Source organism: Budorcas taxicolor, chromosome X (genome assembly GCF_023091745.1).
Source record: "Budorcas taxicolor isolate Tak-1 chromosome X, Takin1.1, whole genome shotgun sequence".
In the NCBI taxonomy this organism is placed as follows: domain Eukaryota; kingdom Metazoa; phylum Chordata; class Mammalia; order Artiodactyla; family Bovidae; genus Budorcas; species Budorcas taxicolor.
Genome location: NC_068935.1, coordinates 96,576,010 through 96,592,403, shown reverse-complemented (window position 1 = coordinate 96,592,403; position 16,394 = coordinate 96,576,010). Strand labels below are relative to the sequence as shown.

At 43.2% G+C, this 16,394-nt stretch overlaps 1 protein-coding gene and 1 long non-coding RNA gene across 2 annotated transcripts in view; one reads left to right on the top strand and one right to left on the bottom strand.

The window, feature by feature from the left end:
• The window catches only part of LOC128069772 (uncharacterized), a 44,170-nt gene that overhangs the window by 20,688 nt on the left and 7,088 nt on the right, over positions 1-16,394 (top strand). The gene's annotated exons all lie outside the window — the stretch shown is intronic.
• ASB12 (ankyrin repeat and SOCS box containing 12) lies at positions 5,095-12,062 on the bottom strand. Its single transcript, XM_052662922.1, has 3 exons — positions 11,940-12,062; positions 5,789-6,637; positions 5,095-5,358 (listed from the first exon to the last, which is right to left on the bottom strand). Exons 2-3 carry the CDS (start codon positions 6,570-6,572, stop codon positions 5,225-5,227), a joined length of 918 nt encoding a protein of 305 aa, XP_052518882.1. The 5' UTR covers positions 6,573-6,637; positions 11,940-12,062; the 3' UTR covers positions 5,095-5,224.

Below are 16,394 nucleotides of genomic sequence, written 5' to 3'. Positions count from 1 at the left end.
GCCACAGTTCAAAAGCATCAATTCTTTGGCACTCAGCTTTCTTTATAGTCCAACTCTCACATCCATTCATGACTACTGGAAAAACCATAGCCTTGACTAGATTGACCTTTGTTGGCAAAGTGATGTCTCTGCTTTTTAATATGCTGTCTAGCTTGGTCATAACTTTCCTTCCAAGGAGAAAGTGTCTTTTAATTTCATGGCTGCAATCACCATCTGCAGTGATTTTGGAGCCCAGAAAAATAAAGTCAGCCGCTGCTTCCACTGTTTCCCCATCTATTTGCCATGAAGTGATGGGACCGGATGCCATGATCTTAGTTTTCTGAATGTTGAGCACTCATTTCACATGCTAGCAAAATAATGCTCAAAATTCTCCAAGCTAGGCTTCACAGTATGTGAACCATGAACTTCCAGATGTTCAAGCTGGATTTAGGAAAGGCAGAGGAACAAGAGATCAAATTGCCAACATCCATTGGAACATAGAACAAGCAAGGGAATTTCAGAAAACAACATTTAGTTCAGCTCCATTGACTATGCTAAGGCCTTTGAGTGTGTGGATCCCAACAAACGGTGGAAAAATCTTAGCGATGGGAATATGAGACCACCTTACCTGCCTCCTGCAAAACCTGTATGCAGGTCAAGAAGCAACAGTTAGAACCAAACATGGAACAACAGATTGGTTCCAAATTGGGAATGGAGTAGTAAAGGCTGTATATTGTCACCCTGTTTATTTAACTTACATGCAGAGTATATCATGTGAAATGTTTGGCTGAATGAAGCACAAGCTGGAATCAAGATTGCCAGGAGAAATATATAAATAACTTCAGATATGCAGATGACACCACCCTTATGACAGATAGTGAGGAGGAACTAATGAGGCTCTGGATAAATATGAAAGAGTAAAAAAGCTGGCTTAAATCTCAACATTCAAACAACTAAGATTATGGCATCCAGTCCCATCACTTCATGCAAACAGATGGGGAAACAATGGAAATGCTGACAGACTTTATTTTCTTGGGCTCTAAAAATCACTGCCAGTGGTGACTGAAGCCAGGAAATTAAAAGACACTTGCTCCTTGGATGAAAAGCTATGACAAACTTAGATAGCATATTAAAAAGCACAGATATTTCTTTTCTGACAATGGTTCATCTAGTCAAAGCTATGTAGCTTTTTCAATAGTCTTGTATGGATGTAAGAGTTGGTTTATAAAGAAAGCTGAGCACCAAAGAATTGATGCTTTTGAACTGTGGTGTTGGAGAAGACTCTTGAGAGTCCCTTGGAATGAATGAAGATCAAACCAGTCAATCCTATAGGAAATCAATCCTGAGTTTTCATTGGAGGAACTGATGCTGAGGCTGAAGCTCCAATACTTTGGCCACCTGATGCAAAGAGCCAACTCTTTGGAAAAGACCCTGATGATGAGAAAGATTGAAGACAGGAGGAAAAGTGAATGACAGAGGACAAGATGGTTAGATGGCATCACTGATTCAATGGACATGAGTTTGAGCACACTCCTGGAGATGGTGAAAGCCAGGGAAGCCTGGCTTGCTATAGTCCATTGTGTCATAAAGACACAACTGAGTGACTGAACAGCAACAATGTCTTTGCTCACTGATTTTCGCCCACTAATACCTCTTTTTTTTTTTGCTCTCTACCAATTACATTTTTCACCATTCAAGGCCAAGATCAAACACCACCTATTCCACTATCCTTTGCCTCAAATTAGTAGCTGAAGGAGAACTCTCTGGTTTCTGCAGACAGTGGACCATTTGCAATTTGGATCTTGTCTTTGGTATCCACCTTTCTGAATAAAGGAAAATAATTTTCCTACTGCAGGAAAGAATGCAGACTTGTTAGTGTCATGTGCACAGTAGAGCCAGCCCTAGGCTCATGGCAATTCCAGTATAGAAGGGAGGGTAGGACATAGGGAGAAAAGAAAGGAAAATAAATGTTAGAAGGAGAGAGGGAGAGAAGGGTTAAAGTTTGGCTTTCTTGGAAGCTGTATTCCCACTAGTCTAGCTTATAGTCAAGATCTAACTGGGAAAACAAAGTACCTGGAAACTGGTGATTGTAATGGGGGATAGGAAGGAAGCTAGATTATCATCTAGGGGCAGTGCCAACAAGAGACTAAAGGCCAAGAGTGAGTTTTCATTCCAGGCACCTCCTCCTCATATCTCCTAGGGAAAGTTGCCTCAGAAGATTCATCATCAGAATTTGAGATGACCCATTTTAACTCCTGGTCTCTTGTCTGGATGGGAAAGAGACCAAGGTACCAGGCCTTAAAGTTGTTTCTGTCCATAGAAGCACAGGCAAGTAGAGGAACAATAGCTCAGGGATCTGGAGAGCTGAGCTACCAATAACATGGGCACTTAATTTTGAAAGGTTCTCAATCTGCTTATCTTGGAAATAGGGCATAGTTTCAGCCTTTCCTCTCTGTCAAGGATTTGATGTGCTCCTACATTCTCATCAAGTGCAAGTCTTCTGGCATGCCAAGAGTATCCACACGTTTTCAAAGGTCAACCAGAGAATCTGTATTCTAGGTGGCACAGGAGAGGCTACTCTGGGCAGGCCCCATTTGAAGGGTGTATTTTCCCAGGGTCCTAAAGTATTGGGCTGGCCAAAAAATTCATTCAGGTTTTTCCATAATATCTTATAGAAAAACCCAAATGAATTTTGTGGCCAACCCAATATATGGGGCTGCTGAACTTGACTCCAAATCTCCTAAACCTTGACTAAGCGGATGGGAAACAGAGCAAGGAGTGAGGTCCCAGATAACTCACCCATCAGGAACCCAGATTGAAAGAAAGGTAAAAGATACCTGTGGCTCTCTGCCCTGAAGTCTGTGTTTATAGTATATTCCAGTCCTTTACTTCTCGTTTCTTGGACATAAACAGTTGCACTGCTGTCCAAAATGCCTTATGCATTTGAAAGTCTGGAAGCTGTGTCAGGCAGGACCTTGGGGATAGATGGCCAGTTTTCATGCCTTCCTTTCTAAAGGCTCTCAAGCACTAGGAGCTAAGGAGTGTGCAGGTGATAAGAAGGAGAGGCAACTAATTTTCGAACCCATTCCTTGCCTCCCATCCTGCATGATAGGAGATACTTATGTAGGGGTGTGGGGGGGTGGGTCTGTCAAGGCAGCTCTCAGGAAAAGCTCTAAACATCAAAAGTACTTCCCACATAGCTATTATCTGGGCTTGCATCCTCTATGCCTTCACCTTGTATCTCTTTAACTGCTCATCCATATCCTCACCCACAGTTGTGCAGGAGACATAAAAGAGGGAACTGTGAAAGGATGAAGATTTAGCAAAATTGAAGGTGTCTAGATCTGGATTTGGGTGGCTATCTGTGCTCGTTCAGGTTCCATTTGCCTCCTTCCCCTGTTTTTCTCCACACCATAGGTTGACTGACCACTGCAGGCTGTATTTCCCAGGCTTCCTTGTCAATCATCTTCTGGTTGGGTTCAACCAGTGGAAGGCACTATGATGGGAGGGTAAGAAAAATGGGGAAGCCAGGGTACTTAGGCTCTACCTTTTGTGCCTTTGGTGGCATCTCTGCTGTGTCTCTTCTATGGCTTCTGCTGTCAGTATACTTCCAATTCTGCTGTGTGATCCAATTCCTGGCTCAGGTCATACCACCTCCTTCCACTGTCCATTTTTCACCTTGCCCTGCTCTGCCAGATGTTGCAAGAGGGGCTGACCCCTCTAGGTTGTGTTTCCCAAGCTCTCATATTATTTGACCTCTAGTTTTCTCCAGTGAGATACTGGAAGCAGACTGATGGGCAAGAATGACATAAAGGAGAGGGTGTTTATTCCTTTCCTCTTGTTTGGATAATCCATGATAGACCTATGATTTCACTTTCCATCAGGTGACCCAAGTCCCTAGACTCTGGACATACTTCTTCCCTTACCCATTCAGCCTAAGGATGGTGTTAGACTCCTGCTATCACTAATCTATAACTTCCTGTCCTTCTTAGATTCTCTGCCTATCACCTATGTAACCATTTTCCATGTTAAATCTGTTGTCATAAATATTTGTTAATTTGTGTTCCTAGCTAGATCTTGACTATAAAATAGACTAGTGATAATGCAGCCTATGATTCAAGGTGAGTGAATGGGAGACTCCTTGGTCATTTGACTCAAATAAGGTGTTTGGCAACTGTAGGAGACAGGAAGAATAAAAGAAAAGCAGGCCCTGGCAAGGGCTGCAAAAGAAATGTATAATTATTGATAAACTGGATGCTATAAGGAATGAGGCTCTTGGAACAAGTCCAGAGGGAATAGTTTATAATCTTGAAAACAAGATATGATCCTGGGGTTGGAAAACCAACTCCAGACTATTTCTCAACTGGTGTCTGAGAGTCACATGTTTTATGTATCTGATGGAAAATCTATAGATAAGAATATTAGTCTTAGTTACTGATTTGTTATTGATTACTGTTTCTTAATTAATTAATGGCTAATGATCATTTTGTTCTTTGGCCCTGAATGCCACATATGTTATAATTTAACTCCCCGCATATTCTTTCATTTCACAGCTGAAAGTATAATAAAGCTGGCTTAGATTCAGTTTTGGCACCTTCACCTTGGAGTGGTGTTGGTCCCCTGGTCCTCACTTTTCTCTGAATTCTTGTGCCTTGTTTCTTATTTTCTTGCCATATCACACTTTCGGAAACCCTGCTTGTCGAGCCTGTATCAACAGGCAACAGCCCCTGAAAAGATGGCTTTCATTCACCACAACCTGGTGTCAATAGATTGGTTGTGGACCCATGTTTGGTTCAGTAACAATAGCAGCCAGAGATTCAGTGGAGACACAGGGCTGAACAAGATGATGCTACCTTTATACTTACCTGATTTCTTCAGGACCTTGCTCTTAGGACATTACTGTGCCAATTGTTTCAAGGATCTTGGTGGGGAGGTATAGGCTACTGGGTTAGTTTTATCTTTCAGTAGTGAGGCTCCTATGCCTGTTGAATGCCAGATCAGTATAGTTCTTTCCCATGACCAACCAGACACCTTCCCCCAGTGAACTCTGTGCCCCCCCCCCCCCCCCACAACCTAACGCACACCAGACAAAACAGCCCCCAGGATTTATTTTCTGAGGATTTTATTGTGGAGGATAATACAGGAGAGCAGCTTTGGGTGAGTGTAGAGCTGTAGTTCCCTCCAGATACCTGGGTCCCCAGGTGATTTCTTGGAGGCATTGTAGGTTTCTGGGCAGGCTGTAAGATTACAGTTGGTGTTTGAGGTAGCTAATCAACATGGGGGGAATATCCAGCTGGTCGATGGCCTGTGGCTGGCTGGTGTGGCACAGGGATCTGCGGATAACTAAACGAGCCTGTGATAGTAGTGACCGTGGAGTGGCTACAGTAAGGAAAAACAGGTTTTGAGAAGCAATTCTCAGGATGGTTCTCCCACTCAAGCCTACATCCATCCTACCCTGGCTACTGCAGCCCTAACTGATATTTCCCTTCTAAGAAATGCCCCCCTCCCTGCCCTAAAATGCATGGTACCAATGGGGACACATTGAAGCCTAGAGAGGGCACATTCAAGGCCACAGAACTGTCATTGGCAGAGCCAGAAACACAAATTGGGATTGTGCAAACCTTACCTCATCTTAGTAAACCTTTCCCTAAAAAGGAATCTGTAACCTCTTTTCTACTGGGGCCCCAAGAAAGGGAAGACAATGGTGCTTTCTCCAATTCACCCCAGAAATATTAACTTAGGGGGTTATTTGTGTCCCTGGGACATCCAAGCCAGGAGACCTATTAGAGCTGGTCTGCTTGACACTCACCTCGGGCCTGTACCAGCAATGCAGTGCCTTTATCATATTGCGAGTTCAGGTCCAGGGAGAGAGATGGAAGGTAGATGTTAGCACCAAAATCAATTAACAGCCGGATGTACTCTGGCTCACAATTATGGTGGAGGCAGATTTCAAGGAGGGTGCGGGGCCGTGAGACTCGAGCCAACAGGTGCTGGTCAGTACAGTTGTAGTCAGGGTCTGCCCCATGGAGCAAAAGCAGGCGGAAACAATCAAGGTGACCATAGACTGCAGCCAAATAGAGGGGGCCAGAACATGAAGCTATGTTTGATGCCCAGACTGGTAGTTTTGCCTTGACATTGACCTCTGCACCATGACGCAGGAGCTCCTGCAGGATGGTAACAGCACCATCACGGGCAGCTGTGAGCACAGGAGAGCAGTTGTTGTAGATGCTACCACCAGGACAGGCACCAGCTTCCAAAAGCACACGCACGCAGTCCAGATGGCCATGACTGACAGCGGTAAAAAGTGGTGTCTGTGCCTTGACATCTAAGCTATCAACATCAGCACCATGTGCCAGGAGGACCTGCAGGCAGCTAAGGTGGCCATAAGAAGCAGCCAAGCGCAAGGGTGTCCCAGGGACACCCCAGCCACTCCTACTGTTGATAAATCTTTTGTAACGCTCCTGGCACAAAAGCTGGTCCAAAGTATAGGAATCATTGTTGTACACTGCTTGATTGAGAGCTTGTATCTCTCCTGTGTTGGTGTCCTCCTTCTCATCAGGTTGCAGGATGGAGAAGATCTTGGTGATGTCCATGAGGTTTTCACCTTGGCTGACTGGAGCAGAACTATTCTCATTATGAGCAGGAGGATATGCCAGATCTGTGGGTGACAAAAACAGGAGACTGAGGGCTGCCATCAAAAGCCTGGATGCTTGGTCCCCTATCCTGCACTATCAGGCTCTACACTCATTGGCTCTCTGCTTCTAACTCCTACTCCATCTTATTTCAGACCCTAGAGATGGCTGCCAAAATAGATCAGGTCATTTCACAGCCTGGTACCTTTGCATATGTTGTTCTGCCTACCCTTCAAACTCCTACTTCTGGGAAGCCTTCCCTAATCTCTGCCCCTTCTCAGGGTTTCTAAAGGATTACAACTAGGCTTTAGCTATGAACTTTCACATCTTATTTCCACTTATCTGTGCTTCATCAATGTGTAAACTCCAAGGTGAGGACTCCTGTATCCATCTTATTATTCCTCCACTCCCAGCAGAGCCTACATCATGGCTAGGGAGCTGGTAGATGCATCTTAGTTCAGAATGTGTGGGCTAAAGAGGTGGTTCTGGTCTGACAGTTGCTAGGCCAACAGAATGGTGCTTTGTGGTGTCAAGTGGTCATCCCTGAGCATTCTGACAGCAGTCTTATGGGGGCAGGCCCTCAACTCTACCCCTCAGCCTTTTAGATGAGATTCAACAACTTCATGGGCTTCCCTAGTGGCTCAGATGGTAAAGATCTGCCTGCAATGAAGGAGACCTGGGTTTGATCCCTGGGTCAGGAGATCCGCTGGAGAAGGAAATGACAACCCACTCCAGTATTCTCGCCTGGAGAATTCCACGGACAGAGGAACCTGGCAGACTACGATCCACGGGATCACAAAGAGTCTGGCACAACTGTGCAACTAACTTTCACTTTTACTTTTCAATCTCTTTATAGCCCCTCATATGTGATGTCCACTCAGACTCAGGCCCCATGCTTCAGGCAACAGAGTTGCTCAGGAAATGGATGCTGAATGGCATTCACTGATTAAATAAAGAAATAGCATTATAAGAAATACACTTCAAGTAAAACAAACTTAAAGAGATAGTAAGAAATAGTTGAGGTTTCCAGGGCAAGTCCTCCTCTCTGTTGACAACTAGATTTTCCACCAGGACCACTTCAATCTAGGAGTCCCTTTGATTGCCAGCAACTCTTTGGAAACATTGGCTTCTCCATCTCTCTGCTGTTGTTGTTCATGTCCAACTCTTTGTAACGCCATAGACTATAGCATGCCAGGTTTCCCTGTCTTTCACTATCTCCCAAGGTTTGCTCAAACTCATGTCCATTGAGTTGGTGATGCCACCCAACCATCTCATCCTCTGCTGTCCCCTTCTCCTCCTGCCTTCAATCTTTTCCATCTCTCTGAGTCAAGAATTTTCCCATCCTCTCTGCTCTACCCAGCCTGGAGCCTTGCCTCAACCCTCAGCTCTTGTCTCCTCATTACCCCCAGGCTCTACAAAATCACTCATTGCCCAGTGACTGTCTCAACCTAATGCTTTGACCTTTCTTGTCCTGTTTGTAATGCTCCAAAGTCAAAGTCACCCATCTCTGTAATGTCATCAGGATTAGCTGGTAGCTTTTTCAGAAGTCAAGTCTTCATCCTCTCCCATACCCTGCAGCCCTGGGCTCAAGGCCACACACCTCCTTTTATTCACTGTCGACCTCGACCCCTCTTTGTTAGCCTGGGACCTCGAATATACACTTCACAGAATAAATTGTGAGGTGGGTGGATGGGTCTCCCTCAACTTTAGCTCCCCCTGCAAGTCAGCATCAACTCCATATATTTATTATTTATCCATTGGGGGGGTGCAATTATAACAAGAGGATTTTAGAGATCAGGCAGATCTAAGTTTGCAACTCAGGACCCCTATTTTCTATCTGAGTAACCTTTGGGCAAGTCTCTTCCCTTCTTTGGGATTCAGTTTCCTCATTTATAAGACAGAAATAGTCGTTCCTGCCTCATGGAACTGTTGAGAGAAAGAGTGTGTGTGTGCATGTATGCTTAGTCATTCAGTCATGTCTGATTCTTTGTGACCTCATGGACTGTAGCCCACTAGGCTTCTCTGTCCACAGGATTCTCCAGGAAAGAATATTGGCATGGGTAGCCATTTCCTTCTCCAGGGGATCTTCCTGACTCAGGGATCAAATCCAAGTCTCCTGCATTGCAGGCAAATTCTTTATTGGGTGAGCGACCAGGGAAGCCCCAAGAGAAACAGAGATACCACATGTTAGATCTTCAAAGGTGAGCTTCCTCTGTGTCTTCAGTCTCTCCACTGGTTCCTCTCCCTCAGACATCTTTGGAAACAAAACACTTCTATGGTCCTTTGTCCTACTCTAGCTACCTTTCTTTTCTTCTTCACCTCCAAGTCACTTTTCCACCCTCTGCGGTGGCTCCATCCACCCTTAATCACACACTGAATAGTTCTTTAAAAGTCATCCTTGTGGTTAAATCTACTGGCTATTTCTCAGATCTTTCCTTTTCTGACTCTTCTGGAACATCTGACCACTTCTTCCTTTGTGGTCTTCTCTTGGCTTCCTGGCCAGCACACTCTTCTGATTTCCCCCCCCTCTGTTCTCCCCTGAAATAGTTTTGTCTTCCATGTTCTCTCCTTCTTCTAGAGCTATAGCTTTCACCTTTATCAGGATGAGTTCAAGCCCACTGCTCCAAGTACCCCAGCTCTCTCTTCAGCAAAGGTATGTATTCATTGAATTCTTTCAGGTACTTCAAAATCAGCAGTATCACACCATCACCACTACCATCACCATAACCAAACTAGATCCACATCTCAGTTCCTCATCATCCAACTGGTCAACCAAACCAAATACCCAGACTAATGTCAGGTCTCTTTATCTCTTTCTTCCACCCCCATCTAACTGATTACCAAATCATATGGATTTTACTTCCTAGAGACCTCTATAGGCTACCCCTCTCAGGCTCATACTCATTGCCTGTACTTTATCTAGGCCTCTACCATCTATTGCATCAACTCTTACAGTAGTCTCCTAGCTAGTTTACTTTTTCAATAATTTCTTCTTCTTATGGCTAAAGTGATCACTTAAAAATATAAATCTTGTCTGTGCCAATCGTCTATTTTAAATCCTTTAATGACTCCCCTTTCTTTCAGAGTATAGCCCAGATGCCTTGCCAAACTTACAGGTCCTTCATGAGAAAACCTTGGCCAAAATCTCCAGCCTCACTTTCTACCACTCCTCTACTTATACTCCAAAATCTGTCAATAAGGGAGGAGAAGTTATATATATAACTTGACATATATCATGATATATATCTTGCTATATCATGCTTCCTTCTTTCACATGCAACTTCCTCTGATGGATTACTTCCTTGAGTCTTTGCTCTTATAGCACTATAGCAGTCATCACACTGTATCATAACTCCTGTATGGATCTGTTTTTTTCCCCACTGCAGATTGGGAGTCCCTATATGGAAGTAGTAAAACATGGTCTAGGATTCTGTTTCAATCTCATCTCTACCACTTAGTAGCTGTGTGACCTAGGGCAGATCATTTAATCTCTCTGTGTCTATTCCTTTATCTGTAAAGATAGAGTAATAGTAGTATCTATCTCAGAGGACTATTGTTAGGATTAAATGAGTTAATACATCTTAAGTATTTATAATACCACTTGAATGTAGTACTCAGTAACTATTTTCACTATGATTATTATTATTACTTAGGTCTTCAATTTCTATGACTGCTGCTCCCTCCTGAGGTTAAAGCTCCATAACTTCAATTTAGAGATGGAATAGAAACCAAGTTTCCCTACTCCCCATCCTGTTCTATTACCACCTGAAAAGCAAACACACATCCCTCCTCCTTGCCTCAAGCAGTTGTATTGTAGCTCCCAGAATCCTCAGGTTTGAGGGTCATGCTGGATTCCAGGACCTTAATCATATGATTTGTAAAGAAATGATTTCTTTATGAAATCATTAAATAAAATAAATCTTACTATTTTACAATATTACTATCTTACTCTTGGGAGAGTGATGTTCAGGGAAATGAAGAGGAAAGGGAGTGTGAAAGGAAATGCTGAAGATCTTACCAAGGTCATATTATGAGCCTACAGCAGGGCCAATATAATGAGCCTCCAGAGGGAGTACAAGACATAAACCCCAGCAGCCTTGGATACTTGAGTGAATTGTACCTCATTTCATTAGACAGGGTAAGAAAATCTAAGTCATCTATTGTCTAACCTCACCGTACTATTGTTTATTAATCAGCGTTATTATGTGTGGCCATTCTGGGCAAGGATCCTTCTCCTGATCCCTAAAGTGCAGGGGTTTTAAACTCTTTTTTGGTGACATCAGCCCCTGTGACAATCTTGTTAAGTCTCTGGCCCCATCTCAGAATGATTTTTAATTTTTTCTTTCGTTTTTAGATTAATTATTCTATTTTAATTGGAGGATACTTACTTTACAATATTGTGATGGTTTTTTGCCATACATTAACATGAATCAGCCACAGGCATATGTGTCCCTCCATCCATAAGATATATATAATTAAAGGAAACCAATTATATTGAAAAATAGCTATCAAAATATTTTTAAAATTGCATGATATAGTAATAAAAGTTCTTTATTAACACATTAAATAACAACTTCTACTAATAATTTCTAAGTTATAATGAGCACAAATGACATTTCTAGATCTCTGTCACAACTGTAATATGAAAGGAAATATCTATGATTTCTTCTGGTGACCAAGTTACAGGAACTAGTAATATGATTGCTATTTGCTGCCTGCATTCATCCTTGAAGGAAGTAGTAAATTTCAGTTAGATTAGGGGGAAATAAAAGTGTTTGTTCATATCATCTGTATTTTTGGACTCTTTGGATTCTATCTAAGGCCCTCTTGTGGGGGTGTCTCTGAATCTAGGTTAAGAACTCCTTTGGGAGAGTGGCTGGTTTCAGTGGGCCCCAGAATAGTCTGCCAAGCATTAATAGACTATTTTTAATGCTCATTTTCCCCTCCTCCCCACATCGAGGAGCTCTGCCTTTCTGTCCTTGAGTCTATCCTTCTGCATCCACACATACTCACAAATACTAAATAAGGACACAAAGACAAACAAACCTTCTCCCTTCCTGTATTGCATAACTGCAGCAATTTCCCTGAAGAAGTAGGACCATTTGAATCCCAGAGCCCAGGCAGACATACTTTCCTGGGACAAACGCAGCAGGAACCCGTCCTTCTCTCTGTGGGGAGGTTTCCTCACTGACCTCCCAAGCACCGACAGAAATCAGACACAGTGGAAACAGACTACAAAGGGTGGTGATCATAGGTTCACCAGCCGGCAGCCCTAAGAGTTCACTTGTTCCTGATAGCATTGTCATATTCTGGGCTCCAGGTACTTACCAGGCTGCCCCTACACCTCTGCGAAGCACTGGGCCTTGGTGGCCCCTCCAAGGGGAGCCCCCTACTTGCCCCAGGGGCTGGAGCAGGTAGAGCCCCCAGTTTCCACTATTAATAACACTGCCTGCAGTCTGGCTGAATAGATCCAGAGGGCTAATTTTAGGCTACCCTCCACCCCGCCTCCACCTTGCTCTGAAGGCCGTGTTATCTTACTAATGCCATTCTGGGAGAGATCCCTTTGAGAACAGGGCCATCCATGGGGAAGTCTTGGAAGGACTGACTGACAGGTGTCTGGCTGTGCTGAGACTTAGGCTCCTAGTGTGTCCCAGGGTACCCCTCCCCACCATTAAAATAGGCTACAAGGCCAGACTCCTGGCTGTGGGTGTTCCTATCCTTTTACCAAGGGTCCAGAGAAGGCCCAGTCTTCCTTAGCACACCTTCCTCTGGTCCCAGGCCTCTTCTTTTTCCTCTTCCTAACTTAGCCTCTTTGGATTTCCTATTTCCTTTTTTGAACAACCAACAACACATTGCCCTCTACTTCCCTCACCCAAATACCCCTACTCCCAAGAGTGAGGAGGATGGTGGGAAGCAGAAAATGCCATACTGGAACATATATGAACAAGGTTTTCCAAAGTTTAGAAGGCCCTATGTGTACTAAGTCATTAAGTTGGCTCCGATCATTTATAAATGCCTCCCCCATCCACCAACCCACCAGACTCAGCTTAAAGAAAATATCCACAGCCTTCCCACCCTTTTCACACCTAATACATCAAACTAGATTCATGTGTCCAGCACTAGGAACTCTGTCAAAAGCTCAGATCTGTAAAGTGTTTTAGCTCTCTGGTTGCCATTAAATGAAGGAAATGGTAGAGAGATATCTTTAGAAATAGTCACATTATCTACCTTAGATGTCACCCAAAAAAGCAAGTGGAAGTGAGCACCTTCTTCCTCCTAGGAAGAAATGCCAGCCTAGCATTTGTTATACAAACTACACCACAAACCATTTGATCATGCCTGAGAAACATTTTATGGAGAAACTATTAAGAAGCCACTATGTGTAGCGTTCTAGATGTAGGAAGAATTTAAAAAAAAAAAAACAAAAACTGTAAAATATCCTTGAAAGAGTTCACAGTTTATTAGGAAAAACAGACATGAAAACAATTGGTATTTTTCATAATGCAACAATGGTTATCTTGTGTCCATATCAATCTCTCAGATTAGTCCAAGGGGTAAATGCAGGGTTCTGTGTCCCTACATGCCACAAAAAACAATAAAACTTGATTTTTCCTGAAGAGATTACAGTCTATATAGAACATTGATCCCAAGACCTCAAAGTACTTTTTTTCCCTTCCAATTATCACAGAAGAGAAGGTTGCAGTCAGGAAAAAAAGAAAAGTCAGTGAGGGAACGAGAGATGTGTTGCAATTAAATACCAGCAGCTGTCTTTTACATGATTACTTTGGTATTAGAATCTGCATATTGAAAGGAATGTCCACGTTTCTGAGATGTTCAATGACTTCTACTTAAATGATTCCAAAAATAGGACACTCTACATCCCAAAGTAGTACATCTCATTATTGGACAGTTCAGTTGGTCCTTCTTTCTGCCAAGCCTCTATCTGCATCTATAAAGCAATCCTGACGTCAACTGTTGATCCAATCTTCACTTACCATTAGAACCTCAGACAACACAGTCACTTTGTTTGTCCCAAAACAGCCCTCTGGGGATCTGATCCCAGATATCACCCCATTATCTTATCTCAGTGGAAACAGCTCAGTTTCATCAACTGCTTATTTCAGATCAGTTCAGTTCAGCTCAGTCACTCAGTCATGTCCCACTCTTTGTGACCCCATGACTCGCAGCACGCCAGGCCTCCCTGTCCATCACCATCTCCCGGAGTTCACTCAAACTCACGTCGATTGAGTTGGTGATGTCATCTAGCCATGTCATCCTCTGTCTTCCCCTTTTCCTCCTGCCCCCAATCCCTCCCAGCATCAAAGTCTTTTCCAATGAGTCAACTCTTCGCATGAGGTGGCCAAAGTACTGGAGTTTCAGCTTTAGCATCATTCCTTCCAAAGAACACCCAGGGCTGATCTTGTTCAGAATGGACTGGTTGGATCTCCTTGCAGTCCAAGGGACTCTCTAGAGTCTTCTCCAACACCACAGTTCAAAAGCATCAATTCTTTGGCACTCAGCTTTCTTCACAGTCCAGATCTCACATCCATACATGACTACTGGAAAAACCATAGCCTTGACTAGATGGACCTTTGTTGGCAAAGTAATGTCTCTGCTTTTCAATATGCTATCTAGGTTGGTCATAACTTTTCTTCCAAGGAGTAAGAATCTTTTAATTTCATGGCTGCAATCACCATCTGCAGTGATTTTGGAGCACTCAGAAATAAAGTCTGACACTGTTTCCACTGTTTCCCCATCTATTTCCCATGAAGTGATGGGACCGGATGCCATGATCTTCGTTTTCTGAATGTTGAGCTTTAGGCCAACTTTTTCACTCTCCACTTTCACTTTCAACAAGAGGCTTTTTAGTTCCTCTTCACTTTCTGCCATAAGGGTGGTGGCATTTGCATATCTGAGGTTATTGATATTTCTCCCAGAAATCTTGATTCCAGCTTGTGCTTCTTTCAGCCCAGCATTTCTCATGATGTACTCTGCATATAAGTTAAATAAGCAGGGTGACTAGATACAGCCTTGATGTACTCCTTTTCCTATTTGGAACCAGTCTGTTGTTCCATGTCCAGTTCTAACTGTTGCTTCCTGACCTGCATATAGGTTTCTCAAGAGGCAGGTCAAGTGGTCTGGTATTCCCATCTCTTTCAGAATATTCCACAGTTGACTGTCATCCACACAGTCAAAGCCTTTGGCATAGTCAACAAAACACAAATAGATGTTTTTCTGGAACTCTCTTGCTTTTTCAATGATCCAGCAGATGTTGGCAATTTGATCTCTGGTTCCTCTGCCTTTTCTAAAACCAGCTTGAACATCTGGAAGTTCATGGTTCACGTATTGCTGAAGCCCGGCTTGGAGAATTTTAAGCATTACTTTACTAGCATGTGAGATGAGTGCAATTGTGCCGTAGTTTGAGCATTCTTTGGCATTGCCTTTCTTTGGGATTGGAATGAAAACTGACCTTTTCCAGTCCTGTGGCCACTGCTGAGTTTTCCAAATTTGCTGGCATATTGAGTGAAGCACTTTCACAGCATGATCTTCCAGGATTTGAAATAGCTCAACTGGAATGCCATCACCACCACTAGCTTTGTTCGTAGTGATGCTTTCTAAGGCCCACTTGACTTCTCATTCCAGGATGTCTGGCTCTTGGTGAGTGTGAGTGTTCACATCATCGTGATTATCTGGGTTGTGAAGATCTTTTTTGTACAGTACTTCTGTGTATTCTTGCCATCTCTTCTTAATATCTTCTGCTTCTGTTAGGTCCATACCATTTCTGTCCTTTATCGAGCCCATCTTTGCATGAAATGTTCCCTTGGTATCTCTAATTTTCTTGAAGAGATCTCTAGTCTTTCCCACCCTGCTGTTTTCCTCTATTTCTTTGCATTGACCGCTGAGGAAGACTTTCTTATCTCTTCTTGCTATTCTTTGGAAGTCTGCATTCAGATGTTTATATCTTTCCTTTTCTCCTTTGCTTTTCACTTCTCTTCTCACAGTTATTTGTAAGGCCTCCCCAGACAACCATTTTGCTTTTTTGCATTTCTTTTCCATGGGGATGGTCTTGATCCCTGTCTCCTGAACATCACGAATCTCAGTCCATAGTTCATCAGGCACTCTATCTATCAGATCTAGTCCCTTAAATCTATTTCTCACTTCCACTGTATAATCATAAGGGATTTGATTTATGTCATACCTGAATGGTCTAGTGGTTTTCCCTACTCTCTTCAATTTAGATCTGAATTTGGCAATAAGGAGCTCATGATCTGAGCCACAGTCAGCTCCTGGTCTTGTTTTTACTCACTGTATAGAGCGTCTCCATCTTCGGCTGCAAAGAATATAAACAGTCTGATTTTGGTGTTGACCATCTGGTGATGTCCATGTGTAGTGTTTTCTCTTGTGTTGTTGGAATAGGGTGTTTGCTATGACCAATGTGTTCTCTTGGCAAAACTCTATTAACCTTTGCCCTGCTTCATTGCATATTCCAACGCCAAATTTGCCTGTTACTCCAGGTGTTTCTTGACTTCCTACTTTTTCATTCCAGTCTACTGACAGAATGTGGTCCACTGGAGAAGGGAATGGGAAACCACTTCAGTATTTTTGCCCTGAGAATCCCATGAACAGTATGGAAAGGCAAAATGATAGGATATTGAAAGAGGAACTCCCCAGGTCAGTAGGTGCCCAATATGCTACTGGAGATCAGTGGAGAAATAACTCCAGAAAGAATGAAGGGATGGAGCCAAAGCAAAAACAGTACCCAGCTGTGGATGTGACTGGTGA